General features: G+C 39.3%; 1 protein-coding gene across 5 annotated transcripts; it reads left to right on the top strand.

The window, feature by feature from the left end:
• The first annotated feature begins 13,186 nt into the window (after positions 1 to 13,186).
• Positions 13,187 to 24,754, top strand: LOC116720519 (sodium- and chloride-dependent GABA transporter 1-like). Of its 5 annotated transcripts, none has more exons than XM_032563939.1 (15): positions 13,187 to 13,549; positions 14,461 to 14,861; positions 15,233 to 15,364; positions 15,450 to 15,550; positions 15,655 to 15,764; positions 15,888 to 16,020; positions 16,613 to 16,747; positions 16,846 to 16,949; positions 17,504 to 17,628; positions 17,760 to 17,872; positions 19,515 to 19,646; positions 19,741 to 19,843; positions 20,073 to 20,173; positions 20,337 to 20,504; positions 22,304 to 22,747. In XM_032563939.1, the coding sequence occupies exons 2-15, from the start codon at positions 14,633 to 14,635 to the stop codon at positions 22,745 to 22,747; spliced, it is 2,130 nt and encodes a 709-aa protein (XP_032419830.1). In that variant the 5' UTR covers positions 13,187 to 13,549; positions 14,461 to 14,632. The 5 variants fall into 5 exon arrangements, with proteins under 5 accessions (XP_032419830.1, XP_032419754.1, XP_032419982.1 ...); XM_032563863.1 differs by having other exon boundaries at positions 14,407 to 14,861; XM_032564091.1 differs by lacking the exon at positions 13,187 to 13,549 and adding an exon at positions 13,599 to 14,057.
• The last annotated feature ends 1,383 nt before the right edge of the window (positions 24,755 to 26,137 follow it).

Below are 26,137 nucleotides of genomic sequence, written 5' to 3'. Positions count from 1 at the left end.
GCCAATCAGCAAACAGAAGGAGAAGCTGTGCTGATTGGCCGAAAGAACGTTGTTCAACTTTTCTTTTGATTACATGATAGAAAAAAATGACTGAATGAATGAATGAATATTCTCAGATAAAAAAGCACAGTCATGCTATGGAAATAATTTCACTGTTTAATAAGTCCATTAACTGCATATTTCTTACACAGTCAGCACAAAGCACTACTAATTCACAAGCTAGAGAAAAAAGTATAATGGTCAGTGTAATAAGCAATTGAAAAGAACAAGCTTAGTGGCTTTTTATTTTATATTTTATATATTGCTTAAGTCTATGTTGCAAGCTGTAACTTTCTGAACTGAAGTTTTGTAGCAGCAGAGGGGACAATTGTTACATTTTTCTTTGAAATGATGTTAGCAATTTTTTAGTTCTCTCCAAATATTGTTATAAGGACAAACTGTAATATTTTTGCGCAAAGTTTTCATACCATGAAAATCTTGGGATCACCTCATGACTAGACCACACTATGTAAAGTTGAGGACTGATGAGTTCTCACACGCTTCACCCCTGCACCAGTTTTTCAAACTCTTTCAAACTGGTTCTCCACATTTTTTAAATATTATTAATTGAATGTCACATATTATCATTACACCTCTATTAGGTGAGGCTGGATAAAAGAAATATAAACAATAGGTGTAGAGTATTTAATACAGTATATCAGAAATTTGTTCATGCTTATGCATAAGTACTAAATATAAAGTCTTTCTGTAGAGGCTTGTAGCGTGCAGACATTTTGTACTTGTCGCAGTAGTTGCCTTCACCTCTTCCCCTTGAATTGCTGCTCTCTGAAAAGTAATCCGACAGCCCTAGGGGTGTCGGACAATGTCTCAGATATTCCCAAGTGAAATGAACAGTGGTGCAGCTTCAGAATTATTTAATCTAACAATTGGCTCTACTGTGAGCGAGTTGGATGGGAAAGAAGGTCAAAATCATCTTCATTCCAAGCAGTTACTGCTCCACTTTTAGTTTGACAGCTATATTTCGGAGGAAAGTAGCAACTGGAATTCTCTTTATCTGTTATAAAACTCAGGAAGACAGGAAAGAAAGAAATTAAACCCATCCTTAGGGAGATAAAATATACATTCAATGTTTAAGATAAATAGTGAAAACTGTATTTAGCTTTTAGACAGAAAAACTGTGCATCCAAAAAAAATACATTCACAAATATTTCCATCCCTATTTCAGCCCATGATATTTTAAATTTAGTTCCAAAGTCTTCAATTCCAAAAAGATGCAGAAAATCAAGCCCTCCAATGTATGCAGAGAAGCTGGCGCTAGCTCTCAAAAGACTCCTGATCTTTACAGATTTATTTGTTTTACAACTTAAGAAATTGTCCTGGATTCTCTCCAGAAGCTCCCCCACAAGACTAATCAGTCTGAAATGCATTGGTCCTGCATGCAGTGTTCCTTTATGATACGCTCTGCTGTTTCTCATGCAAACATACTCACGCACGCTGCCACAAATGCATGCTAATGTGCATTAATGTCCCAGAATACGCTCACGATATCTGTGTTACACAAGCTTGCGGAGCGCATGAGCTAACGCATGAAAAAAAATCCACCTATGCATCAGCTTGCATAGTTGAAGTCCAGCCTTGGGCCTCGTAGGCAGCAGTGAAGTGTGCTGTGATTTGACAAGGCTAGTGATGAGGAGCACTGTAAATATCTAGGCTGTCATGTGACTCATTTTGCGGCCTCAAGGCTCGAACGAAAGGTCAATGTTTCGTGATGCCGTTGTTAACAACTAAATTGAGTGACTTGTGTGTTTGTCCCGTTGGAGCAGATAAATACATTTGACGTGCAGCAAAACTCTACTTACACTCGGCACCAATTATTTACATTTCTATAAAACCAAACAGAAAGTGTTAATACAGCACGAGCTCACCGAAAAGACCTTGATGTTTACACAGCACATCACACACAGGCAGACAGACTAAAAGGTGTGAATCACAACCTCTGGGTTCTTCCTCATGCATGTCATGTCTGACACTGAAAGCAGAGTGTTAGCACGTCTTCATCATCTCTCAGTTGGCAAGTTGTGACCCATGTCGTTTTACCCTGACTGGGTGCAAAAGGTTAAAATCATATATGGATTCACAAGTTTCACCTTAGAAGAAATTTCAAAAAACCATTCTGGATTGTTGATTCTTTTGGAGTGCATATCCATTCATGCAAGATTTAGCAAGAGGTTTCTATTTTAAAAAGTCAAAATGAATAAAAGAGTTAGCAAAATGCATCACTATTCTAAGTAAACAAACAACCAAAAGGGGAAAAAAATGAACCAACACTAATATAAAGGATCAATCAATCACATTTTTAAAGCAATGTCACCCTGCACCAAGAGTTTTACAAGATTCACTCTGAGACACTGAAGGCTCTTGACAATGTCAGGTTCATGTGGTTGACACATTTCTTTAGCATCTCGAACACTTGAGGTCACCTTTGAAGTGGCGAAACGGAGTGAGGTTTCCAATTTTTAAGAAAGCGAACCGTACAGTGAAGGACCACACATTTTTTTTCTATGTATAAAAAAAAATCTTTTGATTATTTTCTTCAAAGTCAGAGGTTTGCATGCATTAACATTGATTATGTCAAGGTTTGCAAGCTTCTATTTAATCCGCAACTTCTGAGTGAAATGCAGGCTCACCAGTGGAAATATTTTAAGGTAACTCCTCAAACACGATGTTTCCTTCTGTGACATCATTGGAAAATCACAAGGAATCTGCCAATACATTACGAAGAGAGCAGTGTATCATTGGTTCATCACTGGGTACCATTTCAGATGCCTAAAGGTGGAATCTGTTCCAACAACTGTGTATATATGTGTATAACAATTGTTTATATCCACTGTTCTCTGTCCTGGAGATGGTCATTTTTAGTAAGAAATGTGATGTGAGTGTCAACAAAGGTGCTGGCTGAAGCTGGCGCAGTAAAACGTGTCCTGTGCTTTCTAAAGAAAGGTAAATAAGCAATGTCAAAGGTTTCAAATGCTCTCGGTGACAAAGCCTTAAACTTTTGAAGTTTCCAAATTTAAAGCAGTCTCCCAAACGTGCATTTGGAGAGAAAAAGGGAAAGCCTAAGCCAACATGTGTTTTGTAGGTGATTTGCTGTGACAGGCTATTGAAACAGATATCAGGAGGGAAGAACAATAAATATTGAAGCAATACCCTAAAACATTAGCAGTACAGTTAAAGCTTTTGGGTATGCATAGGTCATCCAAATGTACAATGGGGAAATTTCTGCAAAATGTCAAGGAAAGACCATCTAATGTTAAAGTCATTATGTCATTCCTCCTTAGAATTCAGTCATAGCCATTCTCTCCTTTGTCAGTGTTTTGATTTTCTGGAAGAAGTAGATGATCATTGGCCGTTTTTTCACTAGGAGAAATTTAAGATTCTACAAATTATTGGGAATTTGATAAGACCTATTATGGGTTTTTTTGCCTTTCTTTAATTTAAAACACCCTCTAGTTATACTTGTGTTTACTTGGGCGTCGCCATGATGAAATAACAAATTCTCCATCTATGTTAAATGAGACGCTGTTCCTTGAATATGAGGTCAAACCCAGCTCTGAGTTCCAACTTTTGATGTAAATGGAATGCAGCAATACAAACTGCTTCTTTTTTGGATTAAATTGCCTTTTTTGAGTAGTTGACATCTTCAATAGATGGACAATTTCTAGGCTTCATGATGCAAAGTCAAGTTTATCCATCCATCCATTTTCTGTACACCCTTGTCTCTTGTGGGTTCGGGAGGGGAGCTGGTACCTATCTCCAGCGAACTTTTCGGGCGAGAGGCGGGGTACACCCTGGACAGGTCGCCAGTCTGTCGCAGGGCAAAGTCAAGTTTATTAAGTTGTTTTTGATACAGCCTTTTCATCATAAGGGAAGGTAACATATGTACTTGATTGTACTAAAAATGGGAATACATAAAGCTATCAAAAAATTTTCTAATAAAGGCCACTTGTTTGGTAAAGGGGAACTGATCTAAATCCCATGTAAGTCCATATCCAAAAAGCTCAATAAAGAGAAAAAATATACTTTGCAGAGACTTAGTCAAAGTTTTAACTTTAATCTAGCAAGTAATTTGCTAATTAGTGTAATGAGATGCACATAAATTCTCACTTTTCATTGGACAAATGGACAATTTCACTCAACATAGGAGGAACAAAAAGTACAGATTTTTCTTGTTCAAATACTTGTGTTTGATCTTTAGGTCTTCAGTGAAATCATTGCAGTGTTTGAATTATTCTTAGCTCTGCACTAGTTTAGCTCAAGGCTGCACTTATTTTATTAAAAATCAGAAAACACGTGTATAAGCTAAAAAATGATTGGCAGTATGGAAATTGCAGAAATAATTTAGGTTGGGATTTTTTCTTTTTTTTAATGTACTGTCACACTTGAGCTTTCCTCTGGTCTCAGTGAGTAAATTTCTAACTTTCACAGAAGCACATCTTTCTTCCTGCGGCACCTGGCGCAACATTCATCACCCAGGTAACCATGTCGTTTGAGGTACAAGGCTGCTGGTTTCCATGGTTTTCACATTATACTAATTCTTAACACACAAGTTTTACATAAGCACAGCTCATTTTACATCTTTCTCTGGGAGCAGCGGGACTCAATACACGAACAGAAATAATAAGAAGACAGTTTTTAGCTGTGGCAGTTTTGCACGGCAGTGTTTGACAGCTGATGCTCACCACTTTATTCGTCATCGGCTCTGTGAAGATATTCAGGATCTTGAGTAGCTTAAACGAGCCATGTTATTAGAAATCTTGCTAACAACTGAAATGTTTTAATAATCAAAGGTGGTCAAGAAATTTTACATTCATTGGTTTGAATTAGCTTAGTGAGTCTTTCCTTTGTGAGGTTTCTCTGTGTACTCAGTGATAACTTCCAATTTGATTCATAGTTTCTGTGACTCCTGGAGAATCCGGTGGGAATTACATAGTGCCTTCGGCTAAATCCTCACTCGGACAAACAGCTTTTTCTGTAGAAGGGATTAAACATGAGTGATTCCCTGCTGCTGACATGAAACTAATTAGCACCATTTTGAAGTAAAACAGAAACATTCCTAAGTAAGATCAGCTTAATGGTCATGGCTGAGCAACCTTTTTAATAATTATTTTTCCTCATAAGGTGGAGGAAAAATAATGTTTGTTTTATTGCAACAGGCTTCACAACTTTACTAAAGCATTAATCAGAGAAGCAACTACAAGGTTCATGGTCCATGTAGAGGAGCTGCAGAGATACACTGCTCAGGTGGAGCAGACACAGTAAACATAAAAAAAATGTATTATATAATTTTGGATGAATTTGTTAATAATCTAGTTAATATATGCAATAATTTCATCTCAAGTTAAGGTTATTTCTGTAGGACCTATCAGCAATAAGGCAGTTGAACATGATTTATTAGCGCTATTCCATAACTTCACTTTGTTTTATTGTTTTTGTGCAGCTTCAGTTGAAAATTAGCAAAGTATTTTCAGATCCTCAAACTAGTACAAATAGTAGATCACAGCAATAAAAGGCCTTCTGAATGTTTTCTTGAGTTTATGTTTCTACATTTTCTGGGTGATAATACCTTCAATTTCATACTGCAATTTAAAGACGTGCATCATGTCTGTCATAAATGCCAGTAGTTTGGTGAATATTTTAGGTTAGATAGCACTTTGAGATGTATGCTGCACAACCCTCTTAGTGGCTCTTTTGAATTATATTTACCTGTGGGATTTGCTTTTCTGCTCATTCCTCGGCGCCCAGTGTTAGTGCTGATCAGCCTGATGGAGCAAGTGATTACAACCATCTTTTTGCCGTAATTAACAATTACCAAAGCTCTTCTCTCAGATGTTGAAGGGCCTGGAGAAGTGGTTTGGGTTGGATTAAATCTGACGTCAATGGCAAATGCAAATGTGACTCTCCCAGCTTTATGTAGAAGCTTTGAATTGAAAGCTTGGCAGGAAAATTTTGTCCACATGCTCTACCCCATTCTTTGCGAGAGCTGGAAGGATTGTGTGGTCTCACTGTTGGGCTGGACAACCAGTTCCCTCAGCTTTGAAGTTGATAAACCCTTTAAAACCATGACAAATATTCGCCTGCAATTTCGCCAGAGGCAAAGCACAGAAATGAAAAAGGTAGCAGGCACGAGGAATGAAAAAAAAATATTCCTCAACCACCCAAAACTCTCCATCTTATAGCCAAGTTAACACCAAAGGGAATTACTCTTGCAAGCCTTTGAGCTTATATTTGCTGTCTTCAACAGTGCAATTTTTCAGATAAAAAAAAGAATAACCAGGTGTCAGAGAAGCAGACAATAATGTCACAGCATGGCTAGAACAATGATCGGGCAGCAATTTTGCTGAACAACCTTCATGTCAGTGGTGGACATGGCTGCATGGCACCAGTTAGGCAGCCAGGGTGAGACATCCACTCAGTTTCCATAGTGATGTGGTTGAATAGAGCAGATTAGCAGGGGCAGTGTGCTGAGAAAGGATTGCAGACTGCTGTCAAAGCCTCCATTTAAAGAGTTCAGTGTCACAGCTCCTTCCTGTTTGGATATGCATGATGATGGACCTTTAGCTACCTCTGGTCCCCGACACTTTTCCCTGACACAGACACGTTTCACACACAGAAACTGCAATCTCTTTCACTTTGGACAACATGCCAAAATAAAGCTGTTATTGCAGACGAGTTTACAGAAGACAATGAAATATACACATTCAATAATATAATATGAAACTTTTTGTTTCCCTGTAGCAATACATACTTTAACCTTCTTTACGTTTTGTATTTGTGTTTGCATTTACATCCGAGTTTTGAAATGTTTTTAGGAATCGTCATTTAGGCTACCTGGGGCTGCACAGTGGCACAGTTGGTAGCACTGTTGCCTTGCAGCAAGAAGGCATGGGTTCGATTCCCAGCCCAGGGTCTTTCTGCATGGAGTTTGCATGTTCTAACTGTGCATGCATGGATTCTCTCTGGGTACTCCGGCTTCCTCCCACAGTCCAAAAACATGACTCTTAGGTTAATTGGTCTCTCTGAATTCTCCTTAGGTGTGTGTGCATGGTTGTTTGTCCTGTCTGTGTTGCCCTGCGACAGACTGGCGACCTGTCCAGGGTGTGCCCCGCCTCTCGCCCAAATTGTTCACTGGAAATAGGCACCAGCACCCCTCCTGGCCCCACTAGGAACTAGGGTGTTAGAAAATGGATGGATGGCATTTAGGCTACCCACTACCCATAATGTAATTTGTATTTATTGGCCTAAAATGTTGTGTAGGTTTTTTCCAGTAACATCTTATTAACATAATAAAAGCGAACAAGTTTCTACACAATTGATAACCAGGGTGTATTTTGCATTTATTTCTCATCAAATCGTCCCCTAATCCCGTAATTTATAACAATTTAATGAGACTTAAATGGACAAGAACAGTGGGAGGAAATAAGCAGCTTTGGGATTGAAAGAGAGAGCAGCAAAAGAAAATAAAGACAACATAAGTAATTCTTGTAATTATCTGACTGCAGCTTTGATGAGCTGAAAATTAGTCATCTAAAGAATTGGTTCAGTTTATCTACAACAACATAGTTCTCTTCCACCGTAAGTGTAAAAGAAAGCAGTTTTGTGTATAAGAATGTGGCACAAAACTCCCACCTATTTTTCTGTGTAAAGTTATTATTGCTTAAAGTTATTATTTATTTGCAATACAATTTGTGCCCCTTTTGTAATTTTATGGTTGGTGTCTTCAGAAGATATCAAATATTTTCATATAATTCTCATTTTTTCATGATACCTTCAGTTTTGTGTAGCACACCTGTCGCTCCAGCAACAAAACACATGGTGATGCTGCTGGCCCACCCCCACACTCTAAACGCATTTAGAGTTTGAATGATGTTTTCAGGCTTGCAGCCTTTCAGCAGGCATCGTCACAAGATGCTTGCTTTTAAAGAAACAGGAAATGTTTTATACAATTTATAGTCAGACGGCAGGAAAGGGTCTTTTTTTTTTTTTCAATTGGTTTCAATTGTGTATGTACTTTGCAGGTGCTTGGCATTTTACCAAACTGTTTAATCATTTAAAGATTTTATTTCTTATAAACTAGTTTGTCAACAACAGAAAAGCATCCACACATTGCTGTATGACGGCTATGATATTTTTGCATGCAGAAGCATGTAAGCTGTTACTACCGGAGTAGGACAAAGCGTGTGGTTCTGGGATGATTTGTTTAAAATGATCCTTTAGATCTTTAAAATACATTTTGCATTTTCCACTCTACTTTACTTGTGTGTAGCCATATAATTGCTTTTTGACCCTCAGAAGCCTAATGTTTATCACTAGTGGACTTTTGTCAAAGTTAATTGACGATTTTTGGCGGGAGAAGCTCAGCAATCCCAGCAGAAAGTCATGCAAGGGGTAGGAGGTGAGGGGGGAGGGGGGCGACTGAGAACATTACACTGTTGCCTAGCAACACATGAACAAAAATTTGAAATGATTTAGAACCCCCCTACTGGTTATCATGGAGGTCATATGTTTACAAAATCCACACCGTGTGCTGACTGTCACACAGAGCTGTAAACAGACAGAGTACCTCTCTGCTGATCAGTGCGCACCGGCAGGCTGATGCAGATACATTCAGATGCTGCTCAATTTCACTGGATTTGTTGAAAAAAAAAATCATTTGACTTAGCGGTAAGTGCCACATACGAATTCCTAAAAGAGGGAAAATGGTGATTTAAAGATGCTGGATTTAACTTCTTTGCATAATTGATCCCTTTGACAAAGGTAAGAAGGAAGAGAAGTGGAAGACTCCCCAAATTTGGAGGACGCTCCACTTGGTATTCCTGAAATATCTGCAGCCAGCTTGCTCTCTGAGTCTCACATCCAACAATACCTCTACGTGACTAATCTGGCTGAAGCTGATTGTTATCAGCTATAAGTGTCCTCTCAGCTTCTTTTGCTTGTTTGTAAATCGAGCGTGTTTGGGACAGAGTGAAAGCGAGCCGGAGGAATAGAAAGAGAACAGAGAAGGAGAGAGAGAAGGAGACGTAGGGAAGGAAAAAGGCGAGACAGAGTTGCTGATGCACTTTCTTCACAGAAATTTAGGTCACGGCAAACAAAACCTTACACAGAAGAAAATCAGACAAACAAAAGCATCTTCCCCTTGCATTGTGTTTTGTCTCAAACGTTGACATCACAGTGTGGCGATTTGCAATGTAAGACGGCATATTCATGCGGTAAACCTCTAAAACTCTCATCATGTGAAGGTGTGAGGTAAATTTCATCAACCATCCCTGTGTGTAATGACTAAATTATATTTAGGCTGCACAGAGAAAAACTGAGTAAGCCCTTATTTGGTTACTCTTTATTTCCCAAGTGAAAATATGCCAGTCTCTCCATCAACAGCCAGAGAGGTGTTAACAACCAAAGAAGAACATATGTCAGCAATCAGAGAGAAAATAAACACATGCCAGCAACAGAAAAATGTTTCTGACTGTAACGTTCTGAGTGGGATCAATTCACAAGGCATGTTTACATTTCAGATTGACTAAGGCAGACTCCTTGTTGTCAGAGCTAAGGTTTTTTTTTACTATTTGTTTGCTGATTTAGGATTAGATTGATGTCATTTATCTGTTTTCTCTCCAAATACTTCCTGCAAAGGAGTCGCAAATACTTCTTTGCAGGAATCTGCAATCTTCTCTTACCGCTCTCATTACGAGAAGGAAGAACTCATGTCACAAAAATGACTGATAAGTAATTTATTTCTGGTTCTTTGACATCGTCCGTATTATCTTCAAATGCAAATAAGGTTTTTACTTAAAACCCCAAATTCCATCGGTCATCACAATAACACCCGCAGTGAGAAAATAAAGCGAGATGTGTACACAAATCCAGTAAAAGGAGGAAAAACAACAGGATGACAACATGAATAAAATATGTGAATTGCTTATGATTAGCATACTAATGACTAATCATCATGCTAATTAGTTCATTTTGGGGACTGAAATTGCAGACTGGCGCTGGAAAATATGACTCCACGAAGATGCATTTGACAAGTGAGAAATGCGCTGAGAATTTAAGGGAGACCAGTGAGCGAGGCTGTAATGCTATAGCTTTACGGCGAGGCTGTTTAAAAGGTTTAGATTTTGTCGGCATCAGTGGAGGTAGAACCAGAAATTTGTAGCAACAGATTGGACCAGTGTTTGTGACACTGGTATAATGTAATTTTGTTTTCTTTGTTGCATTTCCTGTTTTTCTTTAGGCTACATTGCTTTGCAAAGGTGTTCCTATCCCTTGTAACGAAACCTATTTTGCCATGTCCCATATACAAACTTCAAAGTATATTGTTGGGATTTGATGTGATAGATTAACAGAGCACAATACATAAGTGTGACGTGAAAAGTAAATCATCAAAGGGTTTCGGTGAATTTTTTTTTCCATAAATGAAAGCTGAGTGAGTTGTGTGCATTTGCATTCAGTCCCTTTCATTGATACTTTGTAGATGCTTCTTTTCAGCAACTACAGCTGCATGTCTCTTTGCACAACATCTAATCAAATTGGATAGATAGCATATGTTAACATCAATCTTCATGGATCACCACAGGTTCACAATTGCTTTTAGACCTGAACTTTAAGTGAGCCATTCTAACACATAAACATGCTGTGATCTAAAGCCCTGAATTGCGGCTCTGGTTGTACGTTTCCGGTTGTTTTCCTGCTGGTAGATGAACTCCAGCCACGGCCGGCAAAGGGGTTTTATTCCAGGATCGTCCATATTCAGCTCCATCCATCTTTCCATCGGCTCTGACCACCTTCACTGTCCCTGCTGACAAAATGTGTCCCCACATCATGCTGCTACCATCACCGTGTTCCACTATAGGGATGTTGTATTCAGGAGGTTTGTAGTGTTTGTCCTCCAAGCATTTTGCTTGACCTCCCAGCATCGTCTTCCACACATTAACTATTTTCTTCTTCCACAGTGGGACTTCTTGTGGTTTTCATTCAATAATATTTCCTTTCTTTCATTATTACTTTTTGGTTACTCTTCCAAAAAGACCAAACTTGTGGAGTAAGCGATTCTTCCACCTGGGATGTAGATCTTTGCTTGATATCCCCCAGGGTTATCTTTGGGGATACTTCTTTGACTTTTGCTCTTCTTGTTTGTCTTGGCACCCATTGGCAGGTTTTCAACCTTTGTCATTCTCTTGTCCTCTTTGGATGATGGAAGGAGAAGTGCTTCATCACATCATCTCCAAAGCCTGGAGAAATAATTCAAAACCTAACCGTGCTTTGAACTTGTTCACAACTTCAGTGAGGTACGTTTATTGGTCTTCAGGATGCTGTTAATGTTCTCCCACAAACTTCAGGTTCCTACTAAGAATCAGGTTTCATAGATTGTATTTACCAATAAGGCAACTTCTTAATGTAGTTTTTATTTACGGTATCAAAAAGGGAAGAATTTAATTGCAGTTTTCTGAATTTATCTTCCAAAAAAATTCCAAAACCATAATTTATTGTACTTCCACTCTTTTGTAATTGAAATAAAATCACACAAAAAATATTCCTTTTTCAACAACTTTGGTCTTTTTCTAAATATTTTTTTAAAAGACGTGTTTACGTCTTGTACAAAACCATAAGAAAAATTGTTTCCCCCTTTTACAAATCTCCCTCCTCCCCCCTGCCGTCATCCTTACACCGCTTTTACAGCCACTGGGCCTGTAAAATGGGGAACTAGCGGTTCAATCTAAGCGGCACACTGAAAGCCATTAAAAACAGAGGACAAGTAATTCCAGCCTAATGGAGCACATACGGCAGTCACACGGAGCCACATGAAGGCTTCCTGCTAAAATGAAAAAGACTGAGGGGCCGCTGGTGGAAAAGTGCAGCGAGATAAATCAAAAAGCTCCGGGGTTCAGGGGTCAGCTGGCTGCGTGTGCATGTCACCAGCCCCATTGGACACGCCTGCGTGCTCCGTCAGCAGGTGTATAAATATGTGTCATGTTTCACACTTTCATGTCCGCAGGGACAGCAAACCAGATGGGATTTTAAATGCTGCATTTCATGTGGCAACATTTAGTGGGTTAGTTCACCCCTCATTGGTTTACCATCTGGTGCCCTCTCAGCCCCACGATAGGAGAGGAGCGTTCACACCGCACTTGTAAACGCTCCCGATGTCTCTCTGTGCCAGAGCGCATTTCCAGCAGTTTACATCACAGTGTGCGCCGCGCCGCCTCCTACACAACTCTTAAAAAGGTGTATTTCTGCGAGAACACGTGTTTCATGTGGGACACAAAGTAAGAGAGTGGAGGCAAATTGCAAAAACTTCAAGTAAAAAAAAAAAGAAAAGACAAGTTGCGTTAAATATTCAAGAAAATCAAACAAGTTGACTCGCTTATTAAGCAAATCACTTACCAGAGAGTTAGATCCTCTTGTTTTTTGTCTTGTCTTCTACTTCCTTTTCTTTTTTACGACAAGCAAAATTTAAAACGCAGGAAAAGGAGAAAATTCGGCGCATTCCTCTCGGTGCTGTTTCCATCTTTTGTATTTTCTTTACTTTTTTAAATAATTGCCAGAGTTTAAGTTCTTCCAGTTTATCCTACTCATATCATCCCAGCACTTGTGAAGGCGTCGGGCTTTCACAGGCTGAGTTAGACAGCCAGTCACTGTTCCCTCCCTTTCTTTTATTGACGGGCTCCCTTTATCTCAATTTGCCAAGAATTGCCAGACAGCCGCCGACTGGCCTCAGCCTCCAAATTCGTCGTGTCCAAACTACGCGTTTGGACACGACGGGGGCTGCGTTATATTTACCCCTCATATGTTGCCATTTTGCACCTCGGCCATATTCTCATACTGGTGGGGGGCAGAGAATGAGGGGAGGGTTTAGGAGAGGGCTCACATTTCGAAATGCTTGGTGTCAATGCAAATAATAAAAACAAATAAACATAAAAATGTTTCATTTTAATATTTGGTAATAGTCTTAAAACTTCCCAGCGATTTTGAAAATGTACTTGCAAAAAAATGAAAATAATCCAAACTTGAACGGAGTCAATCCAAAATAATGTGATCTCGGCTCAGCCTATAGATGAGAATGAGGATGAGGAGGTAAGGGGGGCGGCAGGGACGGAGGGGGGGGGGGGGGGGGGGGGGGGCGACTTTGAGATGACATTGAGGCTGTGTAGATGGGAGTTGAGTCTCTGGTTGTTGATGTTAGACAGTCGCACAAGGCGAAGCGGCTGCTGCCCGTGTTAATTCAACCTCCTCCTCTCTCTTTCTGTCTTCTCCTCCTCCTCCTCCTTCATCCTTCTGGTCTTCAGCACTGCTCCCCGCTGGACAGCTCCCGCTTGGACCCCACGAACGCCGCATGGTACCCTTTAATGTCTTTTAATGGAAGTAAAATCTATTTATGTTTCAAGACACACCGGGAGTTTACAACTTGACCCGCGGGAGGAATCTTCGGATCCCTCGTTTGGAGATTTGTGGCAGTCAGCGGAGGCTCGGCGGTGCGGATCCCAGATTCACTGTGAGTAAAAATAGTAAAAAAAATAGTAAATATTTGCTGTCTATCTGTGGGAACCTGTTAATACGCGGCTCGGCTATTTGTCCCCTCCGATAGCAGTCGCATTGACTGGATTGTGAATGAGGCTGCTGCTCTGCTGCTGAAGGGGGGATCAAGTAAATATTTGCACACTTATCTCAAAACAACAGTCGAACATGCGGGGCTGATTCCTGTCTGCTTGGTGTTTGCAGATGCAAAGAGTCGCATTCTGGTGCGCAGAGTTCCCAATTAACATGGCAGAATGTGTGCAGCCTGATGCGTAAAGCTTTTACGCATTTGGACATCCCTTTTTTTTCTTCTTTTTTTTTTCTCGTCTCCACGGTGCGTTTTGTTTTCCAGCGTGTTAGAGACGTCCTTCTGTCCACGCTTACTTTCAGCTATCCACAAAAATAACTGACAAGACAATCTGTAGGTGTTAATTGGTGGACCTCGTTGAGCTTCATTTTCATAGGCTGGACACTACATTGCTACGGTGCGTCCTGCGCTTAAACTCGCATGTTTTGGAACACTGTGCACTTCTCCTTAATTTGGCATATTTAAATTCAGAATTTGTTTAGACAACCACGTCTGTTGTTTTGTTTGTTTGGCTGCTAAATTCTGTGCAAGCTGATTTGTGTGGAGGGAAGGCAGCATGCCTCTGCCATCAGTGATTTGACATGAATGAAAAAAAAATGTTCTGGTGCCAAAAGAACAGAGAATGAATCAGTCTGCACTTTAAAATGCGCCTTTGGAGTTGAAAAGTAAATGATTTGTTTAAACTGCTGCTGTTGATTTAGAGGAAATGAGTGTGGTACATTCTGTGTCCATCTTTGTTGAAACAGGTAAACATTTTTCCTGCGCCCTCAAACAACCAATCACTCTATCCACGATCTTAGGTTGACAACGACTGACCAGTCGTGTTCGCACAGGCTCCATCTCCAGACATTTGGTCCGAAGGTTTAGTTGTAGAAAAAAAGAGGGGGGGAAAAAACCGCGAAGCTGCTGTCTACGTGGACCGGTGCTGAAGCCTCCCGTCCGACTGCCAGGACCTTTGCCAAATCCAGAGACATGGCGACGAACGGCACCAAAGCGGATGGACAGGTCACAGAACTGAACGAGGTGGCCGCCAACGACAAGCCCAAGTCCCTGGACGTGAAGACCGAGAAGAAGCAGAAAGACATCCCCGACAGAGAAACATGGGGAGGAAAATTTGATTTCCTCCTGTCTTGTGTGGGTTATGCAATTGGACTGGGGAACGTGTGGAGATTTCCCTATCTCTGCGGGAAAAACGGCGGAGGTAAATACTTCTTTCACTGTTCATGTATGCAAACTGAGTGAGCCATTCAGATCAACGATGCACATGATGGAGCTTATAATTTAGCGACTCCAGAACAGAAAAAAGCATTGCCTATGTGTGTAACCCTGTGCTGATCAATATAAACTGAATTTGGCTGCACTGAATTATAACTATTATGCATTTGAATGTATAAATCTGAGTCTCTCTACGTGATTGGGCAGATTTGATTAAATACTTCTGAATATGATGGCATTTGTCGCGAATTTGTGCTGCATAATTAAATTGAATTGAAGCTAATTTGGTGTATGTCAACTGATTTGTGTAGGTTTGCATTTTTAATTCCTTAACCTGATGCATTTCTGTCCATCCAGGAGCCTTCTTGATCCCATATTTTCTGACTCTCATATTTGCTGGGGTCCCTTTGTTCCTACTGGAATGCTCTCTTGGTCAGTACACTTCAATTGGAGGGCTTGGTGTGTGGAAACTGGCTCCTATGTTTAAAGGTACAATAAAAAATAAATTCAAAATGCAAATGCAATCCTTTTGAAATTATTTTAAAACACATCTAAATCATTTTTTGAACGTCAGGTGTGGGCCTTGCTGCAGCTGTCCTCTCCTTCTGGCTTAACATCTACTACATTATAATCATTGCTTGGGCCATTTACTACCTGTACAACTCATTTACCACTGTAAGTATTGTTTAGAAAAATAGTGTGTAGGAAAATCTCAAAGCTGGTCAAAATGGGGTGCAAATTGTATTTATTTATTTTATTTTATTTTTTGCATTTTCCAGGAACTTCCATGGAGCTCATGTCACAATATATGGAACACAGAAAAGTGTTACACAAACTACTCCATTCCAGATACCACCAATCTCACCAGCGCTGTGGTTGAGTTTTGGGAGTAAGATATTGATTTTTTTTTTCTGCATGCCTCCCTGAGCGATATCAAAAGATGGCCTCCTCTGCTGCTTGTTTGCTGCCCTGTGTATATTATAGTATTATCGCTGTTTGCCTCTACTTACAGGCGCAATGTGCATCAAATGACTGATGGCTTGGAAAAACCAGGCCAACTCCGAGTGCCATTGGCAGTAACACTGGCCATTGCCTGGGTCCTTGTGTACTTCTGTATTTGGAAAGGGGTTAGCTGGACAGGGAAGGTAAATGTTTTTTTTGTTTTTTTTTTGCTTTCCAATACCTATTTATGCTGGTTTCTAATAAGAACATGCAGCTTCCATGCAATATTAAAAAGTCTAATACCTGCTCATCAATCTTTCAGATTGCATTCTGCATGGTCTGGAATTGATTTTTTAAATAAGATATCTTAAAAATAAAACTCACGCTCCCCTTAATACCGTTTTTCCGGCCTCTTGGTTGGCTCCTCTAATTCCAATTCTCCAGACATGTTTTCCGTTCCGAGTGTGGATTCCTGATAGGAGGAGCAACAATCAGCCATACCCCCTCGATCTGGATTTATCCCCCCTTCTCGCTCAGAGCAGTTTCTCCCCCATGTGGCGCTACATTTTAAAAGTCAAGTTCATCACATGACCATGCCAAACAAAATTAGTTTTGGTCACAGCCAGACCCCTTCCTTCCGCCCCCCAATCTAATAATTTGCTTTCTGAATATCTCAGAAAGGTGGCTGAAGATTAACTATGATTTTGTTGTTGTCGTTGCGACCCTCATGAAAATATACGTTGCAGCTTGAACATTTTCATGGATTTCCACTGATCACCTCCTCACATCTTCCAGGTTGTGTACTTCTCGGCTACGTATCCCTACTTCATGCTGTTTATTCTCTTCATACGTGGGGTGACCCTACCTGGAGCCAGAGAGGGAATCTTGTTCTATATCACCCCTGACTTTGAAAAGCTGAAAGAATCTGAGGTAACGACATGTTATTATGGGATTTGTTCCTACGTGCCGCATGCTCGAGTGAGCAGAGCCCGGCCTCACACAGCTAAACTCTCCTGCTCCTCTGTCAGGTATGGCTGGATGCAGCTACGCAGATCTTTTTTTCCTATGGACTGGGGCTGGGGTCGCTTATAGCTCTGGGTAGCTACAACACGTTCAATAACAATGTTTACAGGTAAGTGCTGCTGATGATTCGTGAACTACACTTGATTTATAACATCACAAGGGAAAAAGCTGCTGATATTGAAAACAGATATTGCAGAAAGGTGTACAAAAATTCCCCCCCATTCAAGGATGCTTAAAAAGACTTTAAAATAAAAGTCTAACTATTGTGGCTGAGGTCAAGGCTCTTTCTTTCTGTTCTGTTCTGTGAAAACAAAAACTATTACTGTGATGCCTGAATGTTTTCTCTAACAGCCCCTCATTCTGGGTCATATAATCAGTTATGTAAAATAGTTGCATTCAAATGAGCTTGTTTCTCACTTTTATTCAATATAAGATAATTTTCCATTTCATTCAAACAGAACATGTGTATTTCATCCACAAGGTTTGCACTTTCACGTTAAATCTTGCAGTGAAAGCACTCCCATGGCTCTTCTTTCTGGTTTACCTGCACTCTTTTTTCCTTTTTAGAAAGGTCAGCATAGAATGGAGAGAAAAAGTCAATTTAAACCTTTCACAACATCCACATTTTTTAAAATATATATTTATATTATTTCCTCTCCCCAGAGACTCTGTCATTGTGTGTTGCATCAACTCATGCACCAGCATGTTTGCTGGCTTCGTAATCTTTTCCATTGTTGGCTTCATGGCGCATGTGACTAAGAAAGACATTGCGGACGTGGCAGCCTCAGGTAACTGCACATGGCAGTGGCTTCAGTCACTGTTACTCTCTGCTATCCCCAATAATCGTAACATTAGCATGCTGTTTTGGCAGCTTCAAGAGTGATAAATTTTACAATAATGCTTCCTATTTACTATCCAGGTCCTGGCTTAGCTTTCCTTGCATATCCAGAGGCTGTAACCCAGTTGCCCGTATCACCTCTGTGGGCCATTTTGTTCTTCTCCATGCTGCTCATGCTGGGGATAGACAGTCAGGTAAGGGGCTTGGTGATGATCTGCTCATGGGCTGACCTAAATATTTAAAAGCAGTTACATATCATGCAGCTCACCTCTGCTCGCTGCATGATAAGCATGCAATTTGCTCCTCACAGATAGCTGTGGCTGAGCTTTGACATTAGTTGTCAAAAAAAATTTAAATGCAACCTTATCACCTCCATTTGCATTGCAGGCTTCACTGTTTCTTTACTTTGTGTGTGTGATTTTAATATGGCCTCAAATGGCCGTGACCAAACAGGCTTCAAAGCAAAACACAGAAATGACTGATTTTTCTTTTTCTCATAATTTGATTCTTTCTTATTTGTGTAATCAGATGTTCTCATCAGAAACGAGCATTAAATAAATTAATAAAAAAAAGTTGCCCTTTTTTTAATTTACAAATATTAAATATTAAATCAAAAATAATACTTGTGGCTTGATTAACTTCATGTTTTATATTAAAACACCAGGAAGGATAAAGGAACAAATTATCTGTTCTCATTTCCTTGACAAGAACCCGATTCTGCAAAGTCTGACTGCATTTTGTGCCTTTTTTTCTAATCTCCACAGATTTCACCACAAAACATAAAAGAACATATTAATGAGGTTGAATGAGGATAAGAATAATAATGATTAAAAACATTTGTCATTGTTCTGTATGCCTGATTTCAGTGAAATATGGGCAATGATGTGAAACTGGGGAGTGGACAGTGTCAAAATGTATAAAAAATAGCTTTTTTATGTGGAGATAATGGATTATTTGTATTCATGTCTATTTTAAAATCTGTAAAATTAATGTCAAGGATACAAAGTCTGAAATAGTTTGAGCATGTAAAATATTTGACATGATGAAAAAAAAATTGGAAAAACAAACAACAAATGGATTGTTAGGTTTTCATTTAAAAATACAAATTGTTCAAAAGATTTTTTTAATGGTAATACTGTAATAATTATGTTGAAAATCTTTTGATTAGGTTTGATTTAATTTTTTTTTTATTTTAAAAAAATAATAATAACAAGCAAAGAAAGATCTTCTCCACACCTTTACTCCAGACTTCATTAGCTGGGTTTATGTTTCACCCTGTGACATCACAGATTACAGAAGGTGTTTCTCGACATGCAATACAAATACAGCAGAAGTCTGTTTAAAATATATATATTCAACCGTACTTTTAAAATTTTTCGATTATTTTTCATGCTCTTGTTCATCTGTATTTGTAAACATCTCTGAGGTGGACAGAAGTAATAGCGCCTCCTACAGTAAGAGACCAGGATAGTAGCAGAATTCTGTAACTATCTAGTAATATGAAAAATTATACCATTTTTTTTCTTTTTGCCAGCGTTTTACAGTTTTTGTTTTCATTTGATACATAAAATGAAATAATTAAAAACTAATCACCATTCTATGCCAACTTATTGATCATACCAAAAATGAAATGAATTTGAATCTAATATTCAGCATTTTTTCCGCTTACTTTTGTTTTTCACGACTGGATTTTGATGAGAAGTGGTAATTACCAAAACATACACTGATCCAAAATATTTCCAAAACAACAGAAAAAGAATCTCAAAGCACCCAGGTGTGAGCAGTACACATATCCAGGCAGATGTTTCAAGCTGTTCCTGTGATTGTGTCCTTCAGTTCTGCACCGTCGAAGGCTTCATTACCGCCCTGGTGGACGAGTTCCCCAGAGCTCTTCGAGGCAGACGAGAGATCTTCATCGCCATTGTCTGCCTTGTGTCCTATGTGATTGGACTTTCAAACATCACACAGGTACAGCAGGGCAGTTCTGAATCAATGAGCTTTTTTCTGTGTTTTGCCTTTTCTAATATTTCTTTTTTTTTTTTTTGTTATTATTTGTAACCAGGGTGGAATCTATGTGTTCAAACTGTTCGACTACTACTCCGCCAGTGGGATGTGTCTGCTGTTCCTGGTCTTCTTTGAGTGCATCTCCATATCTTGGTGTTATGGTGTGTTTTATATTATCTTTCATTTCAATATAACCACAAAAATGACTTCTGGAAAACTAAATTTGGTCAAGTGCGAGTGCGTTGTCATGTTTTACCTGCTTCAAAGTCTGCTCAGCCGCAAGGTCGGGAGCACTCATGTGTCATGCCTCATCATCATGCATGGCAGATCTCAGAAGACAGAAACCAATCAGATGTGAATATTTTGGTCATGCATTCATTTGTCCGGCAGGTGTGAACAAGTTTTACGACAACATCGAGGAGATGATTGGCTACAAACCCTGTGTATGGTGGAAATTGTGCTGGGTCGTGTTCACCCCTCTCATTGTCGCTGTGAGTATTTTGAGCTAATAGGATAGTACATCTAAAGTCACGACATGAAAGATGAAACAATAAATAAAGTCAATATTACCTGCCTGCAGCCATGCCAGGCTGAGGCAGCGCTGCCTGTAGTCAGAGGTGTCAGGATGCATAAAGCGTCTCTTGTCTCCCACAGGGAGTGTTCTTGTTCAGCGCCGTACAAATGGTTCCCCTCACGATGGGAGACTATGTGTTCCCAGGCTGGGGTCAGGGAGTGGGATGGCTCATGGCTCTGTCCTCCATGGTTCTCATACCAGGATACATGGTCTACATGTATCTCGGGCTCAAGGGCACTTACAAGGAGGTGAGATGAAAAGGTTCATTTTCTTCCCCCATTTCATTCCCCGCATCTACCGAAGTTGTAACCATTAGGGTTTGGTATCTCAGTTTTGGTAGCTTGAAACACAAAAAAACTGACCAACATATTAAACATGCGTGATAATTTTGTATTTAATGAAAATTTAATTTGCTGATTCAACTGAATGAGACAATTAAAATTGAAATGATAAATTAGAATGATGCAAGGAAATAAACATTTGCAACTAAATGAAAATAAAGTGTTTCATTGTTTAAAGATAAAAATCTGTCTCATTAAAAAGCATTGAAATGTAGAAATAGTACACTGAGCCTCAGTGGAATATGAAAAATCTGTGATGCAACAGATGTGCTTGTGAGGTATTCAGCATAGAAGGTAACTGTATTATTTTAGATTGTGCACATTGAAAAGTACAGCTAAGTTAACCTTCCATTGAGGGATTCTGAATATGGCTCTTCGGTAGAAAATATCAATTTATGGCCATGTAGAGGATGGAGAAACTAATCTCATTGTTAATGTAGACATTGTAACAGTAAAACTGACTGGTCTCTTTTTGAATATAATTAAAAATAATCAAAAATAATGGTAGAACTTCGTTTTTTTATTTAAATATTGGACAAAAACCTTAAACTATTTGGCACCATTTGTAACCAATGTGCCATACAAGTAGCAATAAAAGTTTAACCATGTGATCCATGTGAAATAAATTGTACTGGACTGATTAGGTTCCAAAATCATATTGAAAGTTTAATTCAGGATTCTTAGCATTATATATCTGTTACGTTTTTCAAATAGAACATTACAAAGGAGTTAGCAGTTGCCACTGATAAAATATTTACGCTTTCATGGTGAGAATGGCAATGAAAGAACAGTCTGCCAGAGGTTTATTAAAAATATTTTACCTTCATCGCATCAGAATGGGTGCAAGCATATAAACATCTATGTATCTATATTTTATCTGTTTACTTCTTATAAGAGCTCATTTATGCTGCACATGTGCATCACTGATACAGAAGCTATACAACTCAATGACTTAATATTATGATTTAACCTATGCATACTATGCTGCTTGCATTGATAAAAATTCACTCATTTCAGCATGCTGGCTGCTTGAAACTAAAGGAAAACCAACAGCTTGATGCAATTTTAAAAATAATTCAGACAATGACTATCTGACCACTTTGAGGCACTGATAGAATATTAATATGTCGTCATCAGAGGGTCAGTTGTTCATTATATATGAAAGAAGAATGAAACAGCATGATGAAATCATGGAAAAAGTAATGTACCTTGTTCCGCCACAGCAGAACACTGTAACTTTAACAAATGTATTTTAAGAAAGGGAGCACTTCAAATGGAACACACTTAAAAACTGTGGCAGAATTTGATGTTGAGTGAAATACAGCACATTTTCTAACATTTAGATACACGTAATACAGATTATTCAATTCACCCGCATTCAAGGCGAGACAGGTGACAGTGTGGCAACAGCTTAACATCTGTAGTTCATACTATAGATTAGGTTACTCTCCACACATTCATCTTATTTCCAGGGAGATTCGACTGAGCTAATTAAAGATGACTACATGAGTATAAAAGCATGTACGCCGAGGCCTGGAAAGGTGGATTGAATGTACAACAACCTATTTCTATCTCTTTAAAAGTTGTACAAAATGATCAAGGAATGCAGAGACTGACACCCAAAGAAAACCATCTGTACCTGAATTATTAGAACTAATTTTGTAAGCTAGCATAGCATTCTCATTCGCTCTGTTTTTCTCTCTTAGCGACTTCGAATAATGTTCCAGCCTCCCAAAGTTGTCAGGAAATGTCAGGAGAACGGGCCTGAACTGCAAGTGGAAACCAACACTGCCAACCTCTCCAGCCCTGCCAATCCTACCAACCCTGCTAGCGCCACTAACCCAGCTCCCGCGAACCCAGCCAGCCCGACCAGCACAGCACCTCTAAACTCAACCAGCCCCGTAACACCTGCCAACCCGGCTCCTCCGCCAGTAAACCCAGCCTCAGCTTCTAGCCCGGTAAATCCGACGACGAGTCCCGCTGCCACTATTACCACCACTGTCACTACAACCAGTCCGGTTAACCCGACTGTCAAAACTGTTAGCCCGACCAGCCCAGCTCCTAACCCAACTAGCCCAATAGAGCCTGTTAATCCCCCTAACCCAACAAGCCCGTCCTCTAACCTGACCAATGCTGAGGCCAATGTGTAGACAACAACAAAACCCTCATGGAGCATGTAAACAAAAGACAACAATACAAAGGACTTCCAAGATTTTAATTGATTCACCTACCTCCAGGGGCAATTTGTGATCAAAACAGATTTTCCAACCATGCTTAATTTTTCTGTATTTGTTAAATCAAGCCAATGATGTCTTATTGTTGGTTTGCGTTCTGAAAACAAAGTCAAAGACTGTTAGTGTTCACCGATACAACCGTAATTCCAAGAAAAAAAAATGTAAACATACTGTGTAATACTGTGAGAAGAGAAAAAAAAACTATAGAGTTATAGATTAGAGATTTGTTGAATATCTTCATGAATCAAGTAAATACCGTGTGAATATAGTAGATTAAGTAGTTAAACAAACTTGACATCGAAGAAGAATGCAAGGGATGCCGTCAATTTCTTTGAGGATGTTTACCAAACCTCACACAGTTGTCTCTTTTTCCAAACATTGCTCTCTGTGAGGTAAAACTATGAGCCGCAAGGCGAACTGGGAGCTCGGAGTAAGCACAATGCCAATAAGATGTTCGTGTTTAGGAGCAATCTGGAGAAGTCCAGAGTCTGTTACAAAAGATTTTGTGTGTGAGAGAGACTGTTATTTTTTTCCTTATTTTTTCAGTGTAAAAAAAAAAGAGATAAAACTTTTATGTGATCAAAGCATTTTTAGAATTATTTTTAGGATGTTTTATACTATGTATGTTGAAGTGGAGGACCAAAATCAATAGGCAGACAAAAGCAAAAACTATGCCATTGAGTATTCGGTTGGCAAAGCACAGGGTACAAAGAAGTACAATGAACAAAAAAAAAAAAAAGAAGCACACGGTTAGAAAAGTGATTTGCAAACATTGACTATCCCTTAATGCTGACAGTCAATCCTGTTTACGTTTTGCATGCTTTCCTCAGGAACATCATTGAAAAGTTTCTCAAATGTCTCCTGCGAAAAAAAAAAAGAGAAGAAGAACAAAGATGGCCTTAAGCCAATGCACCAATTTCAGCCAAGCGATAGTCTGTTTACATGACTGGGCAGATCTACAAAATACTTACACTTTATATGCTAGCACAAAACAACCGGGACCAACTCTGTGTTTAAGTACAGTCATGTTTTCTTTTTTTCTATGTGTCATGATCAATCATAGTCCGATCAATATGTATCCAGCAATACATATGTAGATGTTTAGGTGCAGACCAGTCCGCAAAGTGGTCTGTTTCTCTTTTTGTTTACGTTGTCTTTGCTTTACCAGGGGAGAGAGAAAAAATAAATAAAAAAGAACAAAAAGCACAAAAGCTTTTTAGGTTTTCCCAGACTTTTGCCATGGCGTGTTAGGACAATGTGAGTTTGCTTCTGTGGCAGCTACCTTGAAAGGCATGTGGTTGAACAGAACATGTTTACTTTGAAAAGCAAAACAACTGAGCGAAAATGTGAAATGGCTACAGTTCATGTCCTGTGAATTTTGTATAAAGTTACTCTACCACAGTTTTCTCTGGAAGTTTGTTGTAAAACTGTACCGTGTAAAACATGTAACTGTGAATGTCTGTACTACATTGGAAGTTATTGTCTAAATGTTGAAAAAGAAAAAAAAATATGGAGTTGCTGTTTTCTGCAATAATATTTTGATCACAGAAGCTAAAGCACATATCTGACAGAGATATAAGAAATGATTATGAAAAATGAAGATACTGATGATTATATTAAAAATAGAAATTATGTCTAGTAAAATAATATTGTTTTGTATATTTTTAACTGTCTCACTGCCTAATGTAAAACATAATATAAACATGATATGTATCTAAATGGTGTCAAATGATAAAGCACGATTGTTATGTTATACAAACAGAAAAAGACTGAAAAAATAAAGAGTTATAGATAAAATAAGCAGAACACATGGCTGGCATATGTCCCTAAAACAATGTGTCATTAATGTAGCAGTGTCTCTGGTAACAATGCTACCAGAAAATTAGGTCAGCTATCTTATTAAAAGATGTACGCTGCTCTGAATCCTCCTGCAGTAATTGGCTGTTGTTTCCTCTCTTGTAAATAAGCCCTCTCCATAGAGTATTTCCCGTCAATTGATGTAAAAACACTCTGAGACCTAATAAAACTTAAAAAGAGGGATTAAGTGAAAGAAAATGCAACGCTTGATTCATCTCTTTCTTAGTTTTACATGTAGGCCAGGTGGGATGTGCAGAATTAAGTAAATCCTTTCCTCAGTAGTTTGGGTTTTAAGATGACATCCAGCTTAACTTTACCAGGAGGGGATAGAAGAAACTGATCATAACAGCAAAAGAGAAAGGAGTCTGGCTCCCATCGGGGTGTGTGTGTGTGTGTGTGTTTTTTTGGAGTGTCAGAAACACAAGCTGAGAGGGAGAGAGGTCTCAGCATCACCACAAAACAGCTCTCGCCTCGGGGGCCTGGCGTGCCCGCCCGCCCTGTCTCCTCTGCTTCTGATGGTTCTGAGCGTATTTGTGTTTCTGTTTGTGTGTGTTTTGCTTGCATCCCCACGCTCCCCGCCTTCCAACCACCTCCCCCAGTTGGTGCTTCCATTAGCTTCCAGTGTGATAAAAGAGACGGCACCAGCTGACACCGCCACAATGACTCGCCGTGGATGAAAGAATGAGACGTCCCCTCCAGCAGCTCGTGGCAAACTGGTGCGTTTGTGGACGTGAGCTCGTTTCTGCGTGAGACAGAAGGAGAAATAGAGACAGGTCGGAGACAGAGGGCTGCGTGTTTAAGTGGACCGGGATTTGAAAAATGCCCCCTATGGCAGCTCGTATAAACTACCCAATTGATGGATTACTTGGTGGCCTCCTTCATTCCTTGTTGTGTAATTTAGCATCATTACCTATAAAAACAAGTCACCTGTTTGACAGCCCAGACTGATGTCTTACATCCGCTGATGGCATAGATCATCACTGACGGCCAGGGACGACAGGAGGCAGAAGATCTTCATTAGTTGGGAGCAATCTTGCAGAATCCAGATACTCCTGGGATGCGGGACAGCAGCTTCGCTCAGCTCCACAGTGACACTGTGATTCACTTTATTTAACTATTATTTCATGTTTTCCCTTGTGCAAGATTTTGTTGATATTCTATGTGAGAATATTCTATAACTCTCAGAAGTTTGCCCACCTCTGTTAAAATTTGTAATGCAAAAAATTAGACCAAGAAAAAAATGTCTCAATCTTTATTGTGGTATACCTGCTGCACAATTCAAATGAAAACAATTTTTTAAGGGGAGAAAATAATAAATAAAAAAAGCTGCAATGATGCAAAAGTTGACCTATTGTTTTGTGCACTTTCTGATCTAAATTATCCATAGTCCTCTACAGGCTAACCACCAAACATCAATTATATTGATTCCCAATACCTAGAAATAGAGTA

This window comes from Xiphophorus hellerii, chromosome 1 (genome assembly GCF_003331165.1).
Source record: "Xiphophorus hellerii strain 12219 chromosome 1, Xiphophorus_hellerii-4.1, whole genome shotgun sequence".
NCBI lineage: Eukaryota > Metazoa > Chordata > Actinopteri > Cyprinodontiformes > Poeciliidae > Xiphophorus > Xiphophorus hellerii.
Note: the sequence above shows the minus strand (reverse complement) of the source record. Positions and strands in the feature narration are given on the sequence as shown.